Raw genomic sequence first — 26,571 nt, forward strand, 5'->3', positions numbered from 1 at the left:
ACAACACTGATTGGACTCCATTGACTGTCACTGTATGAATAAAACATTTTTGTGTTAAACTTGAGAAATAAATAAAATCACACAGGTTTGCAATAACATAAGATTGAGAAATAATGATTTTTGGGTGAAATATCCCTTAAACATATGCTATTCGTTGCTTTGGATGTCATATTAAACACAACAGCCCAGTGCATTTAGCACTCTTTTCATTTTGATAGTGAATGTGACTCTCTTTCATTATAATTGTAGGTAACAACACTTTATCGCTGGCTTTCATGACATACTACTGGACCTACGAATGACTTTTTGCAAAGGCTTGTTTCCATCATGAAGATAGCAGAATGAGAGGTCTTGCTTGGCCTTGTTGTTGTTTGTATACCTGCAGGAAGCCGACTGTTATCTGCTGCATCCATGCACAGACGACACATGAGACTGGAGTTTGAATGTTTAGTGGACGTTGTAGATTACAATCCAAAGTTGGAGATATGAAAAAAAAGAAAGAACATGAGACAAAAGCTTGAACAATTTACGGCCAACAAACAAACAAACAAAAAAAAGGACAAAAGATTCAAACTATGAGGTCTTTCTTTGCAGTACTGTATGTACCGCCTTCCTAACCTTTTTCGAAAGAAAAAGTTAGCAACAGAAATCTAACACAATGTGCACAAAAATATAAGTGCCTCAAAATACAGTTCCCGATCTAGTTTAAAATACTTTCTCTTTTAAACAAATATAAAGTGCAGCACACATTCAGGCACGGATACAAAACAAAAGTCTCTGAGCACAGCCCTTGTTCTTCCTGTCCTGCGACCCAAAGCGGTTTTTCTAGTGAGGTTTCGTCAGGGACTGCTAGTCTTCACTGCTAGCTCTCCATCATTCTCCACTCGTCCGTTTCTAAACTCTCTTCTCTGGAGGCTCTTGGTATATTCGTCCAAAGTCCTGCCTCCAAACAACGCTTCACGTGGTATTCTGCCACCTGTTATGAGTGAGAAAGAGGATATTAATAAATAACAGGAAAAGACATTTACAGCACAGAGATCAGTATTAGGAAACAGGAAGTGAGCTGCATACCTAACAGAATACTGATAAATGAATGAAAAAAAATGCATATAGTTCACCCAAAAATGTAAATTCTGCCACCATTTACTCAGTCACATTAGTCCAAACCTGTGAGTTTCTTTCTCACGTGAAACACAAAAGAAGAAACTTTGAAGAATGTTGATGCTGCTCTTTTTTCATACAATGAAAGTGAATGGTGACCAAAATCACATTTTAATTGTTTTCTTAGGTGTTTTCCCCAGTAACATTGTTGGTAATATTAACTAAATTCTGCACACTAATTTGCATTTATTTACTTGAAAGTACAGACAATAATATAGTGAAATATTATTACAATTTAAAATAACTGTTTTCCATTGTAATATTAAATTGTAATTTATTTCTTCGATGCAAAGCTGATTTTTCAGCATCTTTACTCCAGTCTTCAGTGTCACATGATCCTTCAGATATCACTCTAATATACTGATACTCAAGAAACATTTAGTTGTATGATGTTGAAAATAGCTGAGCAGTTCAAAGTTGTAGCAATTTTTTTTTTTTTAACTGCTTCATGAATTAAAAGTTCAAAAGAGAAATCTTTTCAAACAGAAATCTCTTGTAACATTATAAATCCCACTTTTGATCAATTGAATGCGCCTTCGGTGAATAAAACTATAAAATCTAAAATAGTAAGATCTTAGTGACCCCAATTTATTTGAACGGTAATTTAGGGATTTGTACAGTCAACTTTTATGATTCGTTTTTATTTTTTTTTTATTTTGGAGCTTTAAAGTCCCCATTTAGTTTCGTTATCTGCAAAAGAGCAGCATGAACATTCTACAAAGCATCTCATTTTGTGCTTTACAGAAGAAAATGAGTCATGCAAGTTTGGAACCATATGCGGGTGAATAAATGACAATTTTAATATTTGGGTGAACATTATATTCTGCACATCCTCCCTTATGCTGATCTGCAGGGCTGGAGGAGGGATTATAGGTCAGCCTGGACTCTGATGAATGCAGATTAAAGCTGTTATGCAATTCTTCCTGTGTCCTTTGGCTCTCATTCAGCTCGTCTGTGTCAGGTTCAGAGCATGTGCTCTCTGTGGTGACAAGTCAAAGTGATGGAGGAAGTGTTCAAGAACCTGAAAAATGTGCTTAACCCCTAAATTACATTTCTTATTCAAAATTAATAAAACATTTTTTATTTTTATTTTTAACATTTGATTTAGATGGAGCCCTGTACTGTACTAAACTACTTTAACGGCAGCATCACAACACGACTACTAAATCCACAAAGGTACAAAAATAGTCCTTAAGGAACAGAAATCAAGGCGAATCAGAACTTGAATGAGAATGGTTAAGTTATGAAGTGCTGATGTTTTACAGCATAAAGCCCCAGCGTTACCTGCGGGTTCATGCTGCTTAGCACCTTCTGAAGAATCTGCATATCTTGCATCTGGATGCATGTTTTCAGATCCTGCAAAATCAACATTTGACTCATTTTAGATTCTGTTACTGGCTACACTACTATTTAAAAGTAAAAAGAAAAAAGAAAAAAAAAGAAATTAACATTTTAATTCAGCAAGGACACATTAAACTGATCAAAGGTAAGAGTAAATATGTTTTCAAATAAATGAACTTTCTAATTAAAGAAAAAATATTTTACAGTTTCCACAAATATATTAAGCAGCACAACCGTTTTAAAAATTGATAAGAAATGTTTCTTGAGCAGTAAATCAGTATATCAGAATGATTTCTGAAGGATCATGTGACACTGAAGACTGGAGGAATGATGCTGAAAATACAGCTTTGATCACAGGAATAAAATAGATTTGAAAATATATTCACATAGAAAACAGTTATTTTAAATTCTTAAACTATTTCACAATATTACTCTTTACTGTATTTCTGATCAACATTTCTTTCATTCACAATTAAGTATGACAACTAGGGCTGTGAATCTTTGGGAAGGCAGCGATTCGATTCAATTCACGATTCATAGGTTTTCGATTCAAGAGCAATTTTTGCAAAATTAAAATGATTCAATTGGATTCGATTCACAATTAAAATTGATTCGATTATAAAGATTCGATTCTGCAATCTTTAAGTGCATACACAGGATTATTTAAATAAATTGCTTCCCCTAAATTCTTTAAATGCTTAGTCAGTGGGCTAATTACAGCAGCCTTTATGGTTAGAGAACCATAGGTTAGGAGAAAAAAAACCCTTTTGTCCATTGTTACATGCTCGTTTAATGATGCTATGGCATGAAATGGCATACATAATGTATGTAATCCAAGATTGAAAAAAAGAGCTATAGAAGTGACAGAAATGTCAAATAAAATAATTTTATGTATGTAGCCAATGTATTATCATAATTATTATTATTATTTTTTTTTTTACAAGGAATTCTCTTCTTTTTTTGTTACTTTTAATTTGCTGTAAAGAAATCAAATACACTGCTGGACAATAATCAATTATTCGTAATCGATCATTTTTTCCTAACGGCAATTTTATGATTGTTTTATATACTAGGCTACATTTAATTAACAATTACTTAAGTTTTTTTCAAGGTTGTTGTTAATGCTGTGGTTATTTTAACAGTTTCCTTCGTACAGTCGGTTCATCAGCATTGTTTAAACACATTTATCATTCAGTGGAACTGTGCGTATGATTTAGACACTTACATTTCTGCTCTGTCCGTGCAATAAATACAGCTTTCAACTGCTCAGGTAACAACGTCGGTAAGAAGCAGAGAGCCATTGGCAAACTACAGAAAAGTAAAGCTACTACACTTTAGTATTACTGGCCACGAGTCCTATAGATCGCACGTTAGCTGTGTCAGAGACGAACGGAGCGCGAGCGCAATCCTGTGACACTCTCGTAAACAGTGGAGCGCGTGAAGGACAGATTAGAGGCACGAACACTCTTCAAGGTCTCCATTTACTCGTGCGTGTAGTAATTTAATGTGTATATATTTTGAAAGCCTTGAATCACTATAGAAATCGTGATTCATTCGATTCTTAGCGTTTTAAATCGATTACTGCCCGAGATCGGCGATTCGCGATTCCAAAATCATGTTTCAAGATCGATGCATATGCATCGTCAGGGTTTTTGTAATCGATGCATCGAGAAACCGATTGAATCGTTACACCCCTAATGACAATGCATTACAAAGTCCTGTGCACAGTGAAATCTCATTGGTTTAAAATCATTCTCTACATTACTGTACATCAAAGATGAAGTATGTTCTGATTCGCTGTGCTTTGGGTGCTTCATACAGATTATTTTCTGTCAGTGAGTACCAAAACCAATGACTTGATTATAGCACAGAAAACGAAGATATTGGATTTTCTTTCGTACCAGTGGCAAAGACTCCAACACCTCCTTGGGGTCGAGGCGAAAGCCTGCTGGTGTATTTTGGTGCACTGTATCCTTTGGGGTTTCTCCTTTTGATTTCATGGTATACTCTTTAACTCTCTGCTTAAAGGCATTGAGTTCTGTGTGGAAGACATCCAAGTATCCCTCCTGACCTGCCTTAAAAAAGAAGCAAAGCAAGATTTAAATTGATTCTAAATGCATTCAGTAAAAATATGAATGAGGTTTATAATATGGCATGGATGAATGCGTGAAGATGATCTTCATCTGTGCCCATATTGGTGGTTTCCTGGCCTCAGGCTCTTAGTTATGTCTCTCCAGTGGTCACCGACATTATTGTACAACACTCACACCGACTCAGATTGACTCCACTAACAGTCAGAAGTTCAGTATAATTACGATTTTATTATGTTGTTCAAATAAGTCTCTTCTGCTCACAAAGGCTGTTAATACATTAAAACTGTATACTGTGAAACATTATTACAATTTTAATTAAAAACTGTTTTCAACATTAACAATAGGACACACAAATAATTGAGAACCAATAATACTTGATAATAACCGAGCATCAAATGAGTATATTAGAATGATTTCTGAAGGATCATGAGACAGTGAAGACTAGAGGAATGGTGCTGAAAATTCAGCTTTACATCACAGGAATAAATGTAATTTAATATATATTTAAATAGAGAATCAGTTCCTTTAAATTGTAATAATATTTCACAATATTGGCATTTTTATTGTATTTTTGAGCAAATAAATGCAGCCTTGTTGAGCATTGCTTCAAAAACATTTAGTACAATCTTTATTTGACCTCTCCGGCTAAATGCACAGTAAGAGATGTGTAATATCTCGCGTAGGACTGACACAATACTGTAACAATTTTTGGTCGATTATTCTAATGATTAATCGAGTATTAAAGACATTACTTTTTTGTGGTAATAAAATAGACTTAAGCGAACAATAGACTTTAAAATGACTTAAAATACAAATATAATAGCAGGCAATAATTAGTGGTTCAAATGAAATATCAAAAACAAGTTAACAGTTAAAATACACAATATAATCACAACTTATGTACATCATGTATTATATCATTAGCCTTCAGAGGGCGCCAACGATCGAATCTTTGTATTTTACTCAAATGTCCACTTAATCTTTAATATTTGGCCCCTGAACCAGAACATGTGGACATTAAAACAATCAAACTCAGTGTGTATATTATTTAATCGTATCGAAGCCTTTGTGAATTCACAATAGTACTATGCTTTATCATGATTTTCATATTTCGTGCAGCCTCAGAAAATGCTCTAATAATGCTTTTCATGGATTCTCGTTTCCGATATTTTATAATCGAGTTCTCAAATTGAATCGAGCATTTGTGACAGCCCTTATCTTGCGTAAAACACCACTGGGAAAAGGTGATGTACACTGCAGATCTGAGCCTTACTTTGGCTTTCTGAAAGAACTGACGGAAACAGCCTCGTGGGTCTTGCTGAGAGTTGCGGGCCATTTCCAGAATAAACTGCATGACGACTGCCTGATGAGCTACCTGCTCCATTAAGGCCTCTTTCTGCAGAAGATCCAGAGAGTCAGGATCAGTAGTGAACACAGTACAGACTGCAGAAGCAGTACAGGTAGTATGTTGTTTTGACCGTGGCCAGAAAGAGCACTCACTTGCTCTGCCTGCAGTCGGAAGCACCACAGGATCAGGTAATCGGCCGCTTCTTCACAGATCAGATGGTGGTACTCTGCTAGAAAGCGCTGACTATCATCCCACCTCCTCAACATACCTGTCCAGTCAGAACAGAGAGGACAACCTCCATTCAGATGAACGGCCTTTATTAATAAACACACAAATCAAACACGCTCCCGGACTTACCAAAATGTTTCAAGAGTTCTTCATTACGCTGGATGAAGCTTATGTTCTTATCAGGATCGGATTCATTAGGCCAAGACTGTGTACTGTTTATTATACTCTAGGGAAAAAAAAAAAAAAAGTGGCAAATGCACAAAATGGGCCACAAGAGAAACCACTGCTGCTGGAACGACACTGTACTAGTCATTTAGTGTTAGATTTAAATACTTAAATGAAGTGTGATATCAATGGGATGTCACTTCTGAAATATGCTGATGACATGGCTTTGGTAACTTGTATGACACATGAGAGAGGATTGAGATTGAGAGGCATCTGTCTTTTACTCAGCAGGAGAATAGTTTCTATAAGAAGGATCGACAGTGATTATCTCTTTTGAGAAGGCTGAAGGGTTTCACATTTTTACCGACACATTTCTATGACTTTTGAGACAATATTCATGACCTAATGTTCCATTATTTTACAACAAGGATAAAAATCGATTCAAATTGATCACAGCACATGTTAATGAAAATAAATTACCATGAATGCTACTTGTTTGCTCTCTGTTTGTTCTGAGCTGATGTTACTCCATGCAGAGAAGATATCATTTTTGTTTAACCAATATTATCAGTTAAAGTCGGGACCCGAATTTCGTTTTGGAAACCGTTTTGGTCTAACAGTAGTATTCAGATACCAAAAAAATAATAATACTGTACATTAAAAACAGAAGTTACAAAAGTTGATTGAGTGATTTTCTGGCTCTTATTTGATGAACATTAATGACAGAAGGCACAGCTTTATTAGGCTGATGTCACAAGACCCAGTGTACTTCTACACATGCGTTTCTTTCTCAACTGTTTACATTCACTTAAAACTGCGTTTATGAGGATACTTGCCAGGTATATTTGGATGTTTAAGTGCAACAAACTACGAAAAATAACTCGATATGATACTCGCCAGGTGGCTTTATGTGCACGCGCTTTGGATGTGACTGTGAGCGCACAGAAAGCCTTTGGAGCACTCGAGTACTGAATGGGTTGAAAAGACTTTAAATCAATGACTGTTCCAGTGCTGAATGAAAATTAATAATTAAAACAATAATAATAATAATCTAAACTTTTGAATAGCTGTTCATAAGAAAGTAACACACTTAATTTTACACATTTACCTGCTCTTAACCCTGTCCCAAACCATCACAGCCCTCTATGGGGAAAGACTGCTGTGTGTTTGGACTGCATCTTACAATGCAGAGATATGAAATAGAGGAACGCTGAAGGACTTTTCTAGAGTGCTGATATAAGATACCTTGTCAAACACATCTCGGCTGGCCTCCGGGCACAGAGTGGGGCTCCGTCCCAGCATGCTCTCTTTATGTCTCCACTCCTGCTCGGTCTGAGAGAGCTCTGTGGAGGAGGCCAGGCCTCGGGCGCGCTCCTGCTCCGCTGACTCAGAACTGTGCAGCTCCAAACCACAGAGCTGATACTGCGCCTCGGCCAGCTGCCACTGCGACGCGATCGAGGCCTTCACACAGCGCTGCTGACTCAGGCACATAGACGCCATGCTCTCCGCGCTGGGCTGTGATGGGACACAGAGAGATAACGCTCACTAAACCTCCAGCAAATCATCACAGGTGGTTTTGTAATGACATTTTAAAATATATTCAAATAGAAAAAAATAGAAAAATACAGTAAAAACAGTAATATCGTGATCAAATAATACAGATTGTGCAAGCCTGGATTATTCCTGTTCCGTTATCCGTTTTTGAAGCCATTATCCGTGCCATTCCGAATAAGGTATGCTTCGGACACACCCCTAATTAATACATTACATATTTTAATTGTACATGCGACATAGATAAGATCATAGAAAGTAACAGCTACACGCAATATTGTAATCCTAAAAATTATGTCATACTTGCAAACTCTACTCATTTCTACAAACCTTCACTTAAAACTGGTGATTGCAGCACAATACATTTACCAAAATGATATTTTTATATAATTAGAAAGCATATTACATGAAAGTAAAGTGTCCACTTTAATTTTTCAAATAGCTTGTGAAAATAAAATGCCAAAATATGGGTTAAATAATGATCCATCGACACTGAGTGTAATAGATGCATTTATGTAAAAACAAAAAAAACAGCATCCTAATTCTGACCTGTAACATAAAAGAAAAAGTAGTCATACTAAATTATATTTTAAATGATTAAAAACTTCTTGCTGACAAATGGGCAAAAACTGTGTTTTGAAGGATAGCGGCAAAGACTGGCAAAGTTTAAAAATGACAATGAATTTGTTTTTGGAGGGGCACTGTGGTCCTTAGAGTCTTTTTAATGATTCTTGTTTGAAATATGATTGACAATTAGGGTTGCAAAATTCAGGAAATATATGGGAATTAAAGGGGTCATATAATGCTTTTTTAAAGATCATTATTTTGTGTATTTGGTGTAACAGAATATGTTGACATGCTTTAATGTTAAAAAAACATTATTTTTCAAATACTGTGCATAATTGTATGCACCATTTCTCTCAAACCAGTCGGTTTCTACAAAGTCCCTCCTTCTGACAAGTGCAGTCTGCTCTGATTGGCCAACTGACCCAGTGCATTGTGATTGGCCGAACACCGCAAGCACTCGTTGGAAATGTAACGCCCCTTTCCAAAATCACAATCTTTCAAAATTCTTTAACTTGGAAATTGCAAAATTGCAGGAACAGAAAAATCCTGCAGCATACTCAGGTTAAAACAACCAGATCTAATGCAATTTCAGTTGAATTTCTACCTTACACATCGCTCAAATCACATGCACACAGCACACGTAGGACATGCACACAGCACACGTAGGACACTCTCTACATGCACTGTGCATTCCTCCGTAACATCAACAGATCATTTCTGGAATCCTGAACACAACATGATGTCAAATGACCATCTTAACGACTGTTCAAGAAAACAAATATCACATAAATATGTTTAAAATGTCCTTGTGCTGTGTGCAAGCAACAAAATTTTTACAATTATATAATTGTAAAAACAAATATGCACCAGAGCAAACATTTGTTCAGAATTTGTTGATGAATAAAACAATAAAAAAAGAACAGCATTTATTCAAAATATAAATTTTTTTAACAATACACTACCGTTTAAAAGTTTGGGGTCTGTAATTAGTTTTCTTGCTTTTTTTAAAGTTTTTTTTCAGCAAGGACATGTTAAATTGCCAAAAAAGGTGATAGTAAAGACATATTGCTAGAAAAGATTTCTATTTTGAATAAATGCTGTTCTTTTTAAGTATTTATTTATCAACGAATCCTGAAAAAAAGGTTCCAAAAATAATCCCCAAAATCTAACTTTTAAAATTTGTATTAGTTTGCATGCATGACAGCTGACGACCACACAAAATGTTAATTTTTATATTGATGTTTATACATGATAGCATCATTACATTTCCCCAAATGTCCATATAATACTTATAAAACCCTAATAAATTTCCAACGTGGAATATTTCCAAAATTCCCCAGATCAAGTTCCAATGAAGATCCCGGCCCCTTTGCAACCTTACTGAAATAAGTCAATGTATATTGTAGTCATAAACATGTTGACAGTTTTTGATGAGAAAAAAAAGGTCCAAGCTGTGCGATTTTTTAGATCTCAAGATCATGCAGTTCTGACTTACTATAAAGCAATTCAGTTCCTACACAGATAAAAGCATCACTGTGATGCATCAAACCCAGCAGTGAAGTGTCCATGGATCTAATAATAAAGCAGTCATTATGCTCAGCTGTCATGAGTCAGTAAACACAGGCTCATGATCTCACAGCACAGATCCTCAGTGAGGGTCACACCTATGACACTATGAGCGTCTGATTGTGATGTTCACAAATGCCTCGTCTAGGCAAGCAGCACACTTTTAAGAGACAGGCTTTCTCTTTCTCTTACTCATCCTGCGGTGAAGTTTTACTGCAGCATCTAACAATACTGCTCCAGCTAACGCCGACTTAACCTAGCATTTCCGCGCGGCTTCAGGTTTAAACACAACCTCATACAGATTTAAAGCTCAACCAAAAGGCTTCGTGATGTAAATAAACTTCCCGAGGCACCTCGTGTGTGCGCGCGCAGGGCGTGTTTTCCTCGCGCTCCTGTCCAAACCGCTCCATGTCGCTGCTTCCGCTCCGGAGGACTCCTGCTGTCTGTACAGCTTCAGATCCGAGAAGCACTCGCAGCTCAGTGCCACACGAGCGAGCAGAGAGACCTATTTTCAAGTTATAACATCGGCACCACTCTCTGCAGCTCTTTTTAGCTCTTTATGACAACTTCCGTGCTCTGACGCACTCACTCGTCACGCGACGTCAGACGCTTATCACGTGATACAGTCCGGGCGCTATTTATTTACATTTTACATTTACATTTAATCATCTATTTATCTATCTATCTATGTATATACAAATGTTATATTTTAAATCTAATCTTATAAATATATATCTTAATATAAAAATCCAATAATTTGTATTAAATGGAATATATTTTGTGTATGGACATTTGTAGTTATTTTCCCAGATGGGAATATGGTTTATTCCAGAAAGTCGAAGATTCTGATTTGTTCACGGATTCATTCAAACGAAAAAGAACATTTAATATAAACTATTTGTTTTTTTATGTTTTAATAATTGGTTGCGAAAAAATATTAAAGAAAAAATATGTAAAACGAAATGTTTATTTTTAATAATTGGTTTATTTATTTATTTATTTTTTGCTAAACTCAAGGTACTAAACATGAATTCTGTATTTGTCTTTATCAGATCTTCATAATGTAAATTTGGAAAAAAGATATCTTTTGAAGAAACATATGTATGATAAAAATGTTAACAGTGCTGAACAGAAAAAAAAGTTTGGGTGTAGTAGTTTTGCGTGAAATAATAAAAATAAGAAGAAGACTTATAGAAATTATTATTAAGGTTATATTATTATGATGACATTTTAAGACAATATTATTTTATTTGAATTACATTTTAAGACATAATACGTAAATAAAGGTCAGAATATTAACTAAAGTTTTAAAAATTAAAATCTTCTTTTTACTTAGATTTATTTAAATCTCTGTTTGAAATGCGCTTAATTTTAGGTGGCATAATGATGTCATGCTGACAGCCGTTTGTTTTAACTCTGGACTGAATGTACAGAGAACTCGCGAGAACATTCGCGTGTCTCGTCGTCAGATGTCTAAATAAACACTCGCGAGTTTAATGGTTCCGCGCGGATATATAAGGAAGGATTATTCAGCAGACAGTGTCCTCGGGGGTTGACTTTAACAGTATAGAAGTAAGTTGAATGTTCACAACCAACACTGACTCAGTCAGAATAAAGTAAATATAATCGTCTTGTTTTTAACTCCAGTAGTTGTCATTTTGTTTATAAATGTTCGCTCATGTTTTCATAGCTAGCACGTTGATATTAGCCACCACTTCAGTGCTGAAATTCACATTTTGTGATGCTGCGTGATCGAAAAACACCAACAAATCTCTCTCTCTCTCTCTCTCTCTCTCTCTCTCTCTCTCTCTCTCTCTCTCTCTCTCTCTCTCTTATTTTTTTCATAGAGGTTATTGATTGTTCTCGTTTCAAAGTGTAGAAATTACGTCTTTTTGGTTAAACGTTACGTTTATGTGTTTATGTACGTTTGGTTAGTAACGTTTAACGTTACTAATTTTATTCTTACCCAAAGTCATTTAAATTTAGGTTTAATCGTATAGCTCCTAGTTAAAATCTCTGAGGTAAAACATCCTACGAAAGATGTATTTATTGAGAATGCATGCTAGCAGTGTCCTGTTTGATGGCACTGATGTTGTACAGTAAATATCAAGCATTTGGTTGAAAGCATCATGTAAAGAGAGGTCAGTGTAAATAGATGAGGCACAATGAGTGTGATATGATCAGTTCAGATGAGCAGAATCTCGAGCGAAGCTGATATCCAGAGACTACAGGAGTTAAATCAGCAAACATTGTATATGTTGTATTGTTCCTTCATACTTCCTTAAATTACTTACTGTTTGGAGGTATGGGGAAACACTTACAAAACCAACACGGAACCAATATTTATCCTTAAAAGAGAGCCTTAAGAATTGTAAATAAAACCACCTATAGAGCACCAACTACAGCACTGTTTATTAAATTAAAAGCACTATAAAATTCAGAGATATTGTTGACTTCAAAACTGCACAAATTATGTATAAAATAATCAACAGCTATCGAACAGTATTCAAGGGTTGTTTCAAATGAGAGAGAGCAATCATCACTTAAGAGGAACATTTGTATTTAAAAAGAAATCTATAAGAACAAATTCTAAATATCAATGCATCACAACCAAATGAGTTATGGTATGGAACAGCTGCAGTGAAGAGATGAAATCATGTACAACAATAAGTACTTTTAAAAGACTATTTAAACTGAATATATTAAATGAATACAAAAAGGGGACTTGAGGTGATAGTATTGTATACAGGTTCATTGGTCTACATGTTTAGTATAGTATGGAGGTGTTATTATTTGATTTGTTATAGATAGATGGAAAAGAAAGAAGAAAAAATGGGAATGTGTGTGTATGCATCTATGTACAGGTTTATGTGAGCAGAAGGTCCGTAGATATAGGATGTATGTAAAGATGTATATATAAGTGAAGCATCAAATTGTTTTGTATTTAATTAAAGGATAAAAATAGAGAAATGGGGTAGGACCTGAAAAGTTTATGAACTTCCTACTCCTTTTGAACATGAGAATTTGTCATTTGAATTATTTACAATAATATGGAAAGATAGTGAAGTACATGACTTAATTTGGCTGTTATTTTAATTTTATATATGTATGCATGCCTGTATGTATATACATTTTTATTTGTATTTTTTTTTTTTTTTTACATGTTCAAATAAACAAACAAACAAAATGAGTGTGTCATGACAAAACATGGGAAGAATATAAAACATTTTTCTTATAAGGCAAAGACAAAGACAAAAAAATCAGGATATTAACTAATTTGAATATTTATTGTACTAATTAATATACTAATATATTTTGACATTTTCATGGGTGAAAATAGTTTGTTTTTGAATATTTTTGCTCACCAAGGCTGCATTTATTTGATCCAAAATGCTGTTGGCACAGTAATATTGTGAAAAATTATTGCATTTTAAACGAACCGTTTTCTGTTGTAATATATTGTCAAATCTAATTTATTGTTGTGATGCAAAGCTGTATTTTCAGCATCATTCCTCCAGTCTTCAGTGTCACATGATCCTTTAGAAATCATTCAATTATGATGATTTACTGCTCAGGAAACATTTCTGATCATTATTAATGGTAAAACATTTTGTGCTGCTTCATATCTTTGTGGAAACTAGTTTGGATCAGTAAAATAACACAGACACACACATATGTATGTATGTGTATATATATATATAGCAAGGATACATTATATTGATCAAAAGTGACAGTAAAGACATTTATACTGTTGCAAAAATGTTCTATTTCAAATAAATGCTGTTAATTGAACATTGATTTAATCAAATAATGTATCACTGTTTCCATAAAAAAATATTAAGCAGCATTTATAATAATTTGAAGATTGCAAACCATTATTAATATCTTAGCACCAATATTTATTGATAACGGTTGAGCACCAGATCAGAATATTAGAGCACTTTATGAAAGGACCATGTGCCACACTGAGAATTCAGCTATATATATATATAAATATATATATATATATATATATGTGTGTGTGTGTGTGTGTGTGTGTGTGTGTGTTTGTTTGTGTGTGTGTGTGTGTGTGTGTTTATATATGTGTACAGATACTTTTTTTTTGTTATTGCGTGTGCACTAGACTAGAGCACATGTACCTTTCTAAGCAGTCTTTATATAGTGAAAGCTTCATTACACACACACTGACACAAATGTATTGTGTATACATAATAAATAATTGTAAAAAAGATCTCTCTCTCTCTCTCCTATGCCTCCATAATATTCATTTAATCACAGATTAAAAGCTAGGCTCATTAACAGCCTTGTAGAGTGCTGAGCAGGATTTGATGTTGTGTGAGTGCTCTGTGTCCACTAGATGTCAGTGAAGACCAGAGGAGATGTGAGTGAGCCTCAGGAGCCAGAGCTTCCCCTGAGACAGTCCAGACTCCAGACCTAAAAAACAAAACCTCCTCAGCCTCAAAAGCATGTCTCTGAGCCAGCTGGCAGACTGCCCTTTCTCGGGCTGCTGTTCCCACAGGGAGGGAGATGTGTTTGTGTGTGTGAGACTCAGACCTGTACGTGTGGGGACTGACACCTGAGGCACTTGTTCACATGTTGTTCAGCACGAGTCACTTCTACTGTTAAGTCAACAAACTAGGAAAAAAACCCTTGTTATATGTTTACTCTCATAATCTGAAGGTAAATCTTACCCCTGAAGCATTACGAATACAATGGGCAGTGACATATATAACACTTTTCTTTTTTTTGTGAGTAGACTGTTGCTTACTTGGGGAATAACTGCCTGAGAATGTGTGAGAACTCACTGAAACGACTCGCATGTCGAGCAACATTACGAGCAGCTGCCAAACTGCACATTTTTGGGGATTGCTACATTAAAAAATCATTTTACACCCATTTGATTGAGGTCATCTAGCAAGTCCTGCTGTAACTTCCCAGCCTGAGAAACAGAACTAGGCTTTCTGAAGCCATGAGTAGAGGTCTTTTTTTTTTTTTTAGCTTTTCAGTTACAAACCAGTGATGAATGTTATTAAAATCCACCAGGCAGAAGAATTATGCAATGTTAGACGTGTTCGAGTCTCTTAAGCATGTTGTAGCCTGTTAAGCAGATCTGTGTTGGGAATCAGATTTTTCATGTATTTAACAATCATAACAATGCTTTTGTGCAGGGAGTGGAAGTGTTGAGTCTAGACAGTGCCACCAGGTGTACAACAATGAGCCTGGAGAGACAATCAAAAGGTACATTTCAAACCTCATTCGACTCTTGGATACTCTTTTAGTAAACATTGTGTGCTAATGCTAGAATGATAAACTACTGACTCATTCCTAGCAATCATTATTAGAACTTCTTACCATAAATATCTGAGTGAACGTGAAATTAAAAATGGGATACAGATATATTGGTACTATGAACTGGTTAATGGACAAGTATTTCTTTATTTTAATTTATCAAAAAATATATCCATTTACAACATTCAGAGGGTTGGGTCAGCAATTTGTTGTTTTTTTTTCTGTAAGGATGCAGTAACATTTATCAAAAGAGACGGTAAAGACATTTCTTATATTTCAATTTTATATAAATGAGAAGAATAGAAAAATAGTAAGTACCATAAAATATTAAGTTTCCAAACAAATATTCAGTAGCACTACTGCTTTTCAACATTGATAATAATAAGAAAGTAAGTTTCTAAAGCAGCAAATCACCATATTAGAATAAATTAATAAATGAAACATTTCAAAAACATAAAAAAAGCATTTTTTTTACCAGCTGCAAACTTTTAAATTTAATTGTGTACATTTCCTATACATTATCATTTTGTGATTCTTAATTCGACTTGCATTTAAAATTTTATTATTTATTTATTTGTTTATTGCATTTTTGGTGTTCTGTAATTTAAGCAAAATAATAGAATTTTAAAATTGTCCATTGATTTTCCGAAAGGAAATTTGTCTTGGGCAAAGTGTTGTTCTGAACAGACAATAATAATAAATAAAAACAGAAAAAAAACATTAAAATACAACAATGTAAAAGTCTAAGATGTAAAATCTATACAGTGCAAAACACAAAGTGCTAATATGTTATATGGGCATTAGTAGAATTCAGCATTTTTATCGAGGCAGGAACAAATGAAAGCTTCAGTCTATTAGTTTTACACATTGGATTTCTTAGTCTCTTTCCCTCATAATAAAAGCTTTCATTAAAATGACAATTTGCTCCACCTCTGAAACAACTTTCCTCTTTGGCTGACATCACCAAACCAAGCTAATCGAATCCAGATTTTCCTGTGCAATCAATTCCTGATGCACAATGTGACTTCTGAGCACAATGACCTCATCAGTGGCTTAGCGAACACTGTGAAAGTCAAGTCAACTTCATCATCATTGCAACGAGTTTTGCACATTCAAAAAATTTAATAATCTACTTGATTAAAGAGTCGTAGTGTAGTTTCAGCTTGTTTCTCTGGTCTTTTGCTCCTCAAGTGGAAGACATAGATGATATGGATTTCTGAAAGTAGTCCTCAACAACATTGTCACTTTCTGAACTTCCCATTGACTAACTGCATAGTCTACATTCCTTAATGTCCTTCCACCCCACTCTCCTCCCATGCTTGTGTGTGTGTGTGTGTGTTGATGCCTGGAGATGAATGAGGTTAGGGTGGAGTTGAGACAAAGACCAGAGAATTGAATGTGTTTGTGTGTCAGCAGCTAATATGCATGCGCTGTGCCACCACACCAATCAAGGACAGTTCACTTATGGGAAAAGACTATCCTACATAATGTTTTAAGACAGCCCGGTAAGCTCGTGCAGGAAGCGTTGCGGGCAAATCTGATGATCTCCGTGCAGCCTGATGGGACGAGGGGGGTGGGCTTGTGCTGAAGGTGGATGGAGAAAAGCCCTTTGCACCACTTTCCCAGGCTGTCGGTCAGGAAGGCTGGGTTTTTTTACACCGTGACCACCGTGTTGCCCTTTCCGGGGGAAATCCGAGACAAACACGAAGAAGTGGAGGAGGGGGCTCTGGGAAGAAGGAGAGGCAAGGAGAAGAAAGGTGTTGGCCACACAGCATGAGAGAGGCTGCTGCTTTCAGGGACCGTATTCGTCCCCTCCGTTACCCCTTTGTCACCGGCCTGTCCTGTCTCGCCCCCACCTTCCTCCTTAAAAAATGGCTCATCTTCTCACAGTTTTGTGGCCAGGAATCACTGCCCAAAATAAAAGCCCCAACACCTCACACACAACAATAGACTCCTCCTTTCCTCCCTGTTACGCATATTAAATGTTAATTTTCTGGCCCTTTTTGCTCAATTCAAATGCGGTGTGAAGTATCCGCATCTAACAATGGCTGACTGGGAAAACAGAGTCAAGGAGTGCATTACAAAGGACATAAAATAGTTAAGCCTGTATCCCGGATTTAAAAGGAAAAAGTTGGTAAAGTCTTAGTGTGGCGGGAAAAGTGCATCAAAACAGGGTTTAAAGTGAACACTCAAAATGTAAAGTTAGGTTTTACGTAAAGTTTACCATAATACACAGTACTGGTCTTATTTATGATTCATAGGTCACTTTTCTGAAGAAAAAAAAAATGTGTTTGCAATCTTTATCAAAATGTAATGCCTTCATTTTTCAGCTGTCATTACTGATTTTTCAACTAGTTCTCTACAACTACATGCCATATAGAGAGCAATTTTTATGGTCCAGTCAGGTTTGAATAATGTTTGAATTTGTTGAAATGTTGTGGAAAGAAAGTTTTCAATTGCAAATGCATTTGGACTTTCATGTCAAGTGAACCGTTTAATCTGTGGAAATTATGCATATTTTATTTTTAAATATTCCTTCGTCTGCCACTAGGAACTCAAACAACTAGTCCCACCCTATTTATACCCACAATATGTGTTGTATATGTATGTATAAATATGTAATAAGTTCATATAAAATATATGTAATATATACAATATTTAAATTTTAAAAATGTTGAATAAAGAAACTAGTTTTTGTTGGAAAGGGAATGACATCATTTTTATAAAATCATCAAACCATTACAGTCTTGACACATTGAGCTGTGGTGCTTATATGAGACAAAACAGTTTGAGTCCAGCCTGCAACGTCTGCTGTTACAATGTTTTTCACAGTCTTGCATCAAAATGTAATGACATTCTTTACAGCTGTCTTTTTGTCCGCTCCCCTCCAGCTACATGTAATTTAGAGACCATTTTTATCGTCCAATCAGGTTTTACTTGTTGAATATGTCACAGTGCAGAAAGAAAATGTTAATGCGCTTTATTTGGAATTTAAAGTCAGGTAATCTGTTTTTTTTTTTCTCTCTCTACTAAACACTTTCTGGAAATAATGTCTGTTTTTAAACATATGAAAACCAGATATGCCATATAGAGGTCACATTTTATGATAAATATTTTATTGTCACATTGCAGAAGTTAAATGAGTTGCAAGTGTGAACACATTTTCATTTGTTTCGTTTTTACGCCAGAGAGATCTGCAGAGATTATGAACTTTTCCTCTTCTGCCATTAGTCCCGCCCCGATCTCACGCCATTGTTTGAGCCAGTGTTCAAAGCCGTTTCAAGTGAAATGATTTCAGTGGAGTTTGTCGAAGTAATGTATGCCTTCAAACAGGCAGCCCCCTCCAAATGCACTCGATTGGTTGAAGGGATTGAGGAATTGGAAAAGGATTGAGAGTAAAATCATGAGCAATGGCATTTGGAGCTGTGGTGCTGATATGGGAAAACAAGTTTGAGTCCGGCATGCAACTATTTCTATAAAAAATAAAATAAAAAAGAATTGTCAAAAATGGCCAAATGCAACCCAATTAGTGTGAGATGTGGAGTGGAAACAGACATGTTGTAACCCTGCTGTTGTGTGTGCTGCCCCAGGTGTTGACCTCTCTGCCCTGCAGGAGCACCTCTGTGGCCTGTGGAGCAGGAAAGAGCAGAAGGAGGTATGAAACAGATGTCGTTATACTCCAGCTGAGCATGAGAGAAAGGACGTGCATGAGGGCAAATTCCTGTATTCCTACAATTTTTAGGAGATACTCAATACTTTTCAAAGACCCCTACATTTAATATGTGCATTTAAATTTGTATCTGCAGTGAAATAAAAAATAACCACATGGAAAATAATTTCAACTTTCGCTCAGTTTATTATTTTTTTTTGAGTGACAAGTTAAAATGTTCTGTGGTAATAGCCATCATATCACAAATGCTGTTGATAGCGCTTGTATTCAAAAGGTATATTTCCATCCATCCATCCATTTCTCCCTTTCTTTGAATAAAAAACAATAATGTATTTTCAGTGCTTGACTAACTTAATATGATTTTTGGTTCTGACTTTTGGTATCACGTGTAATGAAGGTAATATTTTTAATCAGTGCATATTTTATTTTATTATTATTTTAGCTACGGCAAGTTTTAGCGAGCAGTTTCTCACAGATGCAGGAGCCCTTGGCTGGTCTGCTGGACTTCCTGGAGGGCTGCCTTACCGTCCAGAAGGGGAAGTCCACCGTCTTGAACCAGTTCATTCTCACAGAGTTCATGCGCTGGAGAACCAATAATGCCCAGGCCAGTCTGGATGTCTTGAGGGAAGAAGAGCGACTGCGTTTGCAGAAGAGAGCCCTGAGCCTCCTCACAGACTCTCATCCCGGGTACATGGACGCCCTGCTGGAGATTTATCAGCTGAGCTCACTGAAAACACCACTGCTGCTGGAACATGTGGACTTCCTGCATGACTGCTGCTGCTTCAAAGAGGTGAGGGGAAGTTGTCACCAGCTGAGGGACACTTATGCTCCAATATGCTCCAATATGCTCCAATACAGTGATGTAGGAAAAAGACAATGGTTGCTAGTGGTAGAAAAAAAAAGAAATATATATATATATATATATATATATATATATATATGTATATGTATATATGTGTGTGTGTGTGTATATGTATGCATGTATGTTTGTATGGTGTTGCTGTAGCTCAAGTGGTAGAGCATTGCGTTATCCAGGTTGGTAAAAATATATAGCCTGAATGCACTGTAAGTCGCTTTGGATAAAAGCGTCTGCTAAATGCATAAATGTAATTTAAATTATATATATATACATATTTTCCCAAAATCAATAACAACAACAAAAAAAATAAAAAATGAGCAAACAAATAAATACAGAAGTTGTTCAAAAAAAGTAAATAAAATAAAATAGTTATTTACTACTATTAATTTTACATTGTAATATTATTTTATGACAATTAATTAAACAAAAACAAATTGTTATCATTAAAATCAAAATTATATCCCGGTCCCATTGCACCCCAAAAATAAAAAAATTAATCAATTAAATCAAATTAATGTTGCTCATAATAAAAAAAAAATACAGTTATTTACTACTATTCATTTTGAATTGTAACATTATTTTATGACAATTACTTAAGAAAAATCTATCTACAATTGAGAATTTTACATGCTCCCAGTAAAATTAGGCATCAGAAGTTAACTGCAAATACTTTAATACATTTCTTAATTATTATTTATTTTTACGTTTTTTAAATGTAATTATTATTTTTTTATGAATATAATATATATTAATCAATCTATTCAATTACTAATAATTGAAAATGTTATATTTGACAATAGAAATATAATATAAAGTAAGACACTGCATCAAAAACAGCTGTAATGATATGTAATTGTGTTTTATGGCAGGCGCTGATGTTCAGTGTCAAAGTGGAGCTCCAGAAAGATCTGGACATGGAGAAGGTCAGTTTATCCTCCCTGATGAAAGCCCGGGTCTTTGCTGTTTTAAGCTGGACGTCTCATTTCTGCTGTCCTCTGTTAGATGTGTGTTCCTCTCATTCTCCTGGACAAGCTGTCGCTGGTGGAGCTGTATGTGCGAGACCATCCCGACCTGCAGCAGCGTCTGCTCAAGCTGCTGGACTCCTGGTGCGAGCCCAACTTTGACATCCAGGCACTGCTCAGGTGAGAATGAAAGCAAATGTGTATATATAGAGATGTGTTTGCTCTACATATCGACTGTTATTGAAAGGTTGAAAATACAGGGTTATTCATAACATCTTTTTTTGTAGGGAAAATGTGCCAAATGCTTTTAATTGTTAATAATGTCACAATACTTGGTTTTATTTATGCAAGAATCATTTGAACCTGGAAATTCAATGCATATTGAAACTAATAAAAACTATTAATGATATAATGACAATATTAATAATACTACACACGTGTTTGTGTGGTTGCAGTCGGTACCCAAACGTGGTTCTCTCAAAACATCAGACGCACCAGATCCAGCCCAAGCTGCTCAGTAAACATGTGTTCAGACTCATGGAGAAGTTCTGCATTGATCCCGGTGTGTGAGCGTTTCCCTTCAGCGTCATCATCTCAAGTGTGTAGGTTTATGAATGTTTGTGCTTATGATGTTCACACTGGTCTTGTCTACTACAGGTCTGTGCTCTAATTCTGTCTATAAGAGGAAGCTGGATTCACTGAGGTTTCTCATGTACAAAACCTTCGGCGAGGTGAGAACGTTCCCCTTTTTCACTGCCCTTTTTTATCACATTATTTAAAAATGTGTAAGCGTGTCAGGTTCTTAAAAATCTAGTCTTTGTATTCATGTAGGTTTCACTTCTGTGATTTTATATATTTCAACTAGTGTAACCGTCAGGAAAGAATATTGACCCGTGTGTACATATCTTTCTCATTGTTTTCATAAGTGTTTATATTTATGTTTTTCAAGGCAAGTCATATTTTATTTGTATATATCATTTTATTTGTTTGACAGAAAGGCATGTCTGAAGAGAACTGGAGAGACCACGTTCAGGTAATTCTGATTCTGTTTTGATTCAGCACTTCAACATTTTAACTGAGTTTTATATAAGCGTGTGTGTTGTGAACTCAGGCCATGATTGAAGGCAATGCAGAGCTCCAGATTCAACTGGTGCAGCTGTTGGTTAAACACTGCAGCCTCAAGACCGCTGCCCAGTGGGCTGCACATTACAACTTACCCAGAAACAGGCTTCCCTTAGGAGTCTGGGACAAAATTCAGAGCCTCTCCCCCAAGCAGCTGTAAGTATTAAATTAAACGTACACACACAGAAACTTTAAAAAACATATTTGTAAAGACCTCCCATAAATGATTTCCATTCCAGTAATAATAATATTTACTGTAACCCTCACACGAACTTTGACAAGTCTGGTTTTGACACCGTTTGAGAAGATACTTTGGCTTACAGGCTAATGTAAACACACACACACACACACACACACACACACACACACACACACACACAACCACCAACCTCAAAACAAGTATATTCCTGTCATCCTGTCATAGAGAAATGCATGCTGTGAGCGGCCCACCCGAATCTTGGATACCTCTTCACTCTGATCAGCAAAAATACTACCAGCTTCCTCTGTCCAGAGAAAACGTCCACTTTGTAGAAACATTAGATGAAGTTGAGCAGTGCCAAGAAGCTGTTTTAAAGGTAACCTTTTGCTACTGTACCTTTAAAACTTCTATGTGTAAATGACCTCTGTTTTGATTGGTTAACATCCGAGTACTGGTGAAGTTTGTATTGTCACATCAACTTTAATTATTTCCAAAGAACAAGGAAGATCCTGTTTTGCTTTAAATGTCTTCTGTAACATTTTCTGCTCATTCTTCTTCAGTCTGGTTGTGTGGTGGGAATGGACATGGAATGGAGAGCCGGTTTTGGCACAGTATCCTCTCAGCATGTGGCTCTGATTCAGCTGGCAGTACAGGATCGGGTGTTTCTGTTGGACCTTTGTGCACACGCTATTAGCCACCACAGCTCCACAGTGAACTTCATCAGGGCTCTGCTGTCAGACAAGAACATCCTCAAACTGGGTAGGAAACCTTAAGGCAAATTAAACCACATACTATGATATTCTTCATATTTCTTGTGTTAGTAAACTATGCGTTTGCTACCAGGAAAGATGTGGTAATGCTCTCTTCAGCTTTGGAAAGCATTACTAACAGTAAGTGTATCTAGGTTATGGGATGTCTGGAGACTTGCGGAGTCTGGTCAGCATGTGGCCCGAGCTCAGGGAAGCGCCGATGAAAATGGAAGGAGTTCTGGACCTGCTTCATGTCCATCAGGAGGTGCTGCTTCCACCCCCTAGCTAACCGTTGCTGATTGGATATTCCCAGGCTTATTCTGACTTTAGAACCTATGTTGATTCTTTATACAATTGACCTCTGTCCCCCCAGCTTCAGCGGTGCTGGTTGGGCAACAAAGGATGTCGGTCAGTGGAAGTGAGTGAGGGACCAGCAGAGAAGGGCCTGAGTTTGCTAGTGCAGCAGATATTAGGAAAACCACTGAACAAAACAGAGCAACTCTCCAACTGGGAACGCCGACCACTCCGGACCAGTCAACTCCGCTATGCAGGTAACACACAATTCATGAGTGTTGACATGGCATTTTTGTACTTTGACTCATTATTTATCTATTTTTTTACTTTTCAGCCACTGATGCGTACTGCCTGCTCGATGTCTACCTCGTCCTCTCCCGGAACCCAAAGGCATTTGGTTTGCCAGAGGACCTACGTTGCATTCCCTCAGCCCAACAGGCCAAGAGCCGTGAGGAAAAGAAACCCAAAGAGAAGAACAAGCAGTCTAAAAGACGAGAGGTCAGTTTACTGGTCAACTTGTCTCTGACAGTGCTTTTATGAGCCTGTAGTCCTGAAAATTGCTCTGCTGCCATAGTTACTGTCATAAAATTCTATATAAAAGTTAAGGTTATAGAAAGGTCAAGTAATTTAAACTTCACCAATGATTTTGGAGTGTTTTTCAATCTTCAGGCTCGGCAGAAAGCGAATGAGCCCCACTCTGTAGATGACTGTCTAAAGCTGAATTCGGAGTACGAAGGGCCCACCATCACACCACCAGAGCTTAGAGTGGTCTGTGATAACATGCTACAGGGTCTAGGACGTTTTTTGCGCTGTCTGGGGGTGGACGTCAAAATGCTGGAAAACTCTGATGACCATAAAGTAGCAGCAGAGGTGAGACAATTAGTCATCTGCTGTTTCTGGCATTTGACATAACTGTTTTAGTTGCATTAAATTTTAAACTGGATAGGTCTATATAAGATGGTCCTCAGCCGTCTCCAGTCACGTTTAGAAAGAATAACTAACTAAAAATCTTAGTGGACCTCCATGGCATGTGGTGTCCCTCTGGGCTTGATCTTTGGACCTTTGCTGTTTAACATGTATATGCCCACTAAAAGTAAAATAATGCAAAATAACAGACATGTGTACCAAAGATAGGCTCCCAGATCTACGCGGTGCTATCGTCAAGTGACTACAGTCCCATAGTCCACTCCAGTTAAACAAAGACAAAACAGAGGTTTTGACTAATAAACTAATAAATGACTAATAAAACTGAGATTAATATAAAAGAGAACACTAAAAAAAGTCTTTAAACTTCAGAAAATATTTGCTTAAATTTCTCTGCAGCCAAATTTAATCAAATATTTTCTGAAGTTTAAAGACTTTTTTTAGTGTCCTCTTTTATATTAATCTCAGTTTTATTAGTCATGTCAAAGTGTAACTAAATCACCCTACTATTAACTTGTAAAATTATGGAATTTTTAATATATTGCTAATTAAGTAATGTATTTGCAGTCAAGTTATATTCTGTCTTCCAGCTGGCTCGTGCTGAAGGTCGTGTCATCCTCAACGCAGGTCAGCCCTACCAAACAGTAAGTGTGTTTTTGAGTTGTTAAGAGACATGCAAACTCTGTGAGCTATCTTGCATCCTAGTGCCTACATGGGTATTTTACCTCTGTAAGCAGCTGAATAGGTTTTTGTACAGAGCTCCAGTCTGCTTAACCAAATCAAGTGCAGTGACTTTTTGTGTGAATGTCTGTGTCTTTGTGAATAGTTACGCTCACAGGTCGGAGAGGGCCGCTGCCTGACTCTGGACTGCTCAGAAAAGGCACGTGATCAGGCCATGTATGTTCTGAAGCATTTTCGCGTTCACCTCACCACTGCAGACATCTTCAGTCGATGCCAGGTCAGTTGTGCATGCCTGTTAACAAGCACACATGTGGGTCTCTTACACTTATCACCAGAACAGAAGCCGCTTCCTCTTTAAAATAAATGGTTATATTTATCACCTTTTATCAATGATAAAAGGAAAGAAAAAAGGAGATACGCAGATGCATTTCATACATCCTTTATTGATCTCTTGAAAATGTGTACTTATTCTGCAAAGAAACACTAGGAGCCTTTAGAGGAGTTGATCAGCCAAGCACAAAATAGTGGAACAATGTTTTTTTTTTTTTTTTAAAGATCTTACAGGAAATAACCAACCAGTGTTTTGCGTCATGAAATCTTTGTCAGTATCATTTTGAATTCCACTGTGACATATATATTTTTTAAATTGAATGCAGTGAGATACCTTAACATTTGCACTGAAGTACCCCGACTTGAGACATTTGTGTCTTATCTGCAGACGTTGTGAGCCCGGAAGGAAGCTCAGGGTGATAGATGGCTTTTCTGGTGACACTTCTCCTGTGAATCATTGGCTTAATTTGCCACTGCGGTTTTCACTAGAACAGGCACAGGAGGAGCTTTCTTCAGGCATTTCCTCTCACATAAGTGATAATCAGAATTTAGACAATGGATATGAATAAGGAAATAAGCAATTACCGGAGGGATACAGAAATAACAGTAGACAAACAAAAGGAAAGAGTAAAGACAAAAAAAAAATACAGTCATCATTAGAGATGCACTGATATGGTTGTCAGGATGTCAGTAGATGGTTGGTATTTCAAGTCAAAAGTTTTTCTATGATAGGCTAAAATCATAAGTGAGATTACTTTGAAACATCACAACACACTTTTGTCCAGAAAACCACATGGCATGTGGTGTCCCTCAGGGCTCACTCATTGGACCTTTGCTATTTAATCTGTATATGCCCAAACGAGGCTAAATAATTCAGCATGACAGAAGAGTGTACCATGAGTAGGCAACCAGATCTACCGAGTACTGTGTTGTTGCTAGTTTATTCTTGGTGGTTGCTGGCTAATTGTTTATTAGTTCAAGTAAAATGTTTCTTTTAATGGGCTAAAATCATAAGAGAGCTTGCTTTGAAACATCACAGCACACCTCTCTCCACAAAACCACATCATGTGACCCAGGGCGCTATCTTTGCACCTTTGCTGTTTAACCTGTATATGCCCAAACAAGGCTAAATAATGCAAGATAACAGAAGAGCATACCATAGGTTGGCAGCCAGATCTACCTAGCGTTTTGTCTTGGTGGTTGTTGGCTTATAGCTTACTAGTTTGAGTCAAAAAGTTTCTATGACAGGCTAAAATTATGATGAAACATCACAATAGAACTCTCCCCAAAAAAGCACATGATTTAAGGTATCAAATATGTCCATAGCACAAGCAGGATGAGTTATGTGTTGAAATGTAATAAATAGGGTAGAGGTTTGTTAGAAATATGAGCAGTAGTAAAAGTGATGCTTTCCTTAGCAAACACTGCTGAAAAAAATGAATACTGACTAAAACCAATAAGATGATCAAGGG

The 26,571-nt window shown here is 36.4% G+C and overlaps 2 protein-coding genes and 1 long non-coding RNA gene across 5 annotated transcripts in view; 2 read left to right on the plus strand and 1 right to left on the minus strand.

Annotated features, from left to right (window-relative positions):
• Positions 1–333: 333 nt before the first annotated feature.
• Positions 334–749, plus strand: LOC132132976 (uncharacterized). The gene is made up of 2 exons (XR_009429114.1): positions 334–476; positions 559–749. It is a non-coding gene; the product is annotated as an uncharacterized LOC132132976 (long non-coding RNA).
• LOC132132974 (hsp90 co-chaperone Cdc37-like 1) lies at positions 665–10,609 on the minus strand. 3 transcript variants are annotated; one of them, XM_059545612.1, is made up of 8 exons: positions 10,374–10,609; positions 7,582–7,851; positions 6,301–6,397; positions 6,096–6,211; positions 5,869–5,991; positions 4,404–4,577; positions 2,446–2,517; positions 665–976 (listed from the first exon to the last, which is right to left on the minus strand). In XM_059545612.1, the coding sequence occupies exons 1-8, from the start codon at positions 10,428–10,430 to the stop codon at positions 863–865; spliced, it is 1,023 nt and encodes a 340-aa protein (XP_059401595.1). In that variant the 5' UTR covers positions 10,431–10,609; the 3' UTR covers positions 665–862. The 3 variants fall into 3 exon arrangements, with proteins under 3 accessions (XP_059401595.1, XP_059401596.1, XP_059401597.1); XM_059545614.1 differs by lacking the exon at positions 665–976 and adding an exon at positions 986–2,140; XM_059545613.1 differs by lacking the exon at positions 2,446–2,517.
• An 848-nt stretch (positions 10,610–11,457) lies between these two features.
• The window catches only part of LOC132132297 (exonuclease mut-7 homolog), a 46,652-nt gene continuing 31,538 nt past the window's right edge, over positions 11,458–26,571 (plus strand). The window contains exons 1-18 of the mRNA XM_059544680.1: positions 11,458–11,592; positions 15,189–15,258; positions 18,900–18,964; positions 19,422–19,769; positions 20,708–20,761; positions 20,841–20,980; positions 21,256–21,362; positions 21,458–21,531; positions 21,795–21,833; positions 21,912–22,078; positions 22,347–22,497; positions 22,682–22,880; positions 23,026–23,135; positions 23,244–23,421; positions 23,499–23,662; positions 23,834–24,034; positions 24,679–24,732; positions 24,915–25,046. Of these exons, the coding sequence (XP_059400663.1) occupies positions 15,234–15,258; positions 18,900–18,964; positions 19,422–19,769; positions 20,708–20,761; positions 20,841–20,980; positions 21,256–21,362; positions 21,458–21,531; positions 21,795–21,833; positions 21,912–22,078; positions 22,347–22,497; positions 22,682–22,880; positions 23,026–23,135; positions 23,244–23,421; positions 23,499–23,662; positions 23,834–24,034; positions 24,679–24,732; positions 24,915–25,046 (2,208 nt within the window). The 5' untranslated portion in view covers positions 11,458–11,592; positions 15,189–15,233. The remainder of the gene's footprint in view (positions 11,593–15,188; positions 15,259–18,899; positions 18,965–19,421; positions 19,770–20,707; positions 20,762–20,840; positions 20,981–21,255; positions 21,363–21,457; positions 21,532–21,794; positions 21,834–21,911; positions 22,079–22,346; positions 22,498–22,681; positions 22,881–23,025; positions 23,136–23,243; positions 23,422–23,498; positions 23,663–23,833; positions 24,035–24,678; positions 24,733–24,914; positions 25,047–26,571) is intronic.

This window comes from Carassius carassius, chromosome 49 (genome assembly GCF_963082965.1).
Source record: "Carassius carassius chromosome 49, fCarCar2.1, whole genome shotgun sequence".
Lineage (NCBI taxonomy): Eukaryota > Metazoa > Chordata > Actinopteri > Cypriniformes > Cyprinidae > Carassius > Carassius carassius.

Coding starts and splice junctions, on each gene's coding strand:
- LOC132132974 (XM_059545612.1), bottom strand. CDS start 10,430: ATGGAGCGGTTTGGACAGGAGCGCGAGGAAAACACGCCCTGCGCGCGC. Junction 7,852..10,373: donor CCTGCGCGCGCACACACGAG/GTGCCTCGGGAA, acceptor GTCCCATCACAG/CCCAGCGCGGAGAGCATGGC. Junction 4,578..5,868: donor AGTTCTTTCAGAAAGCCAAA/GTAAGGCTCAGA, acceptor TTCTTTTTTAAG/GCAGGTCAGGAGGGATACTT.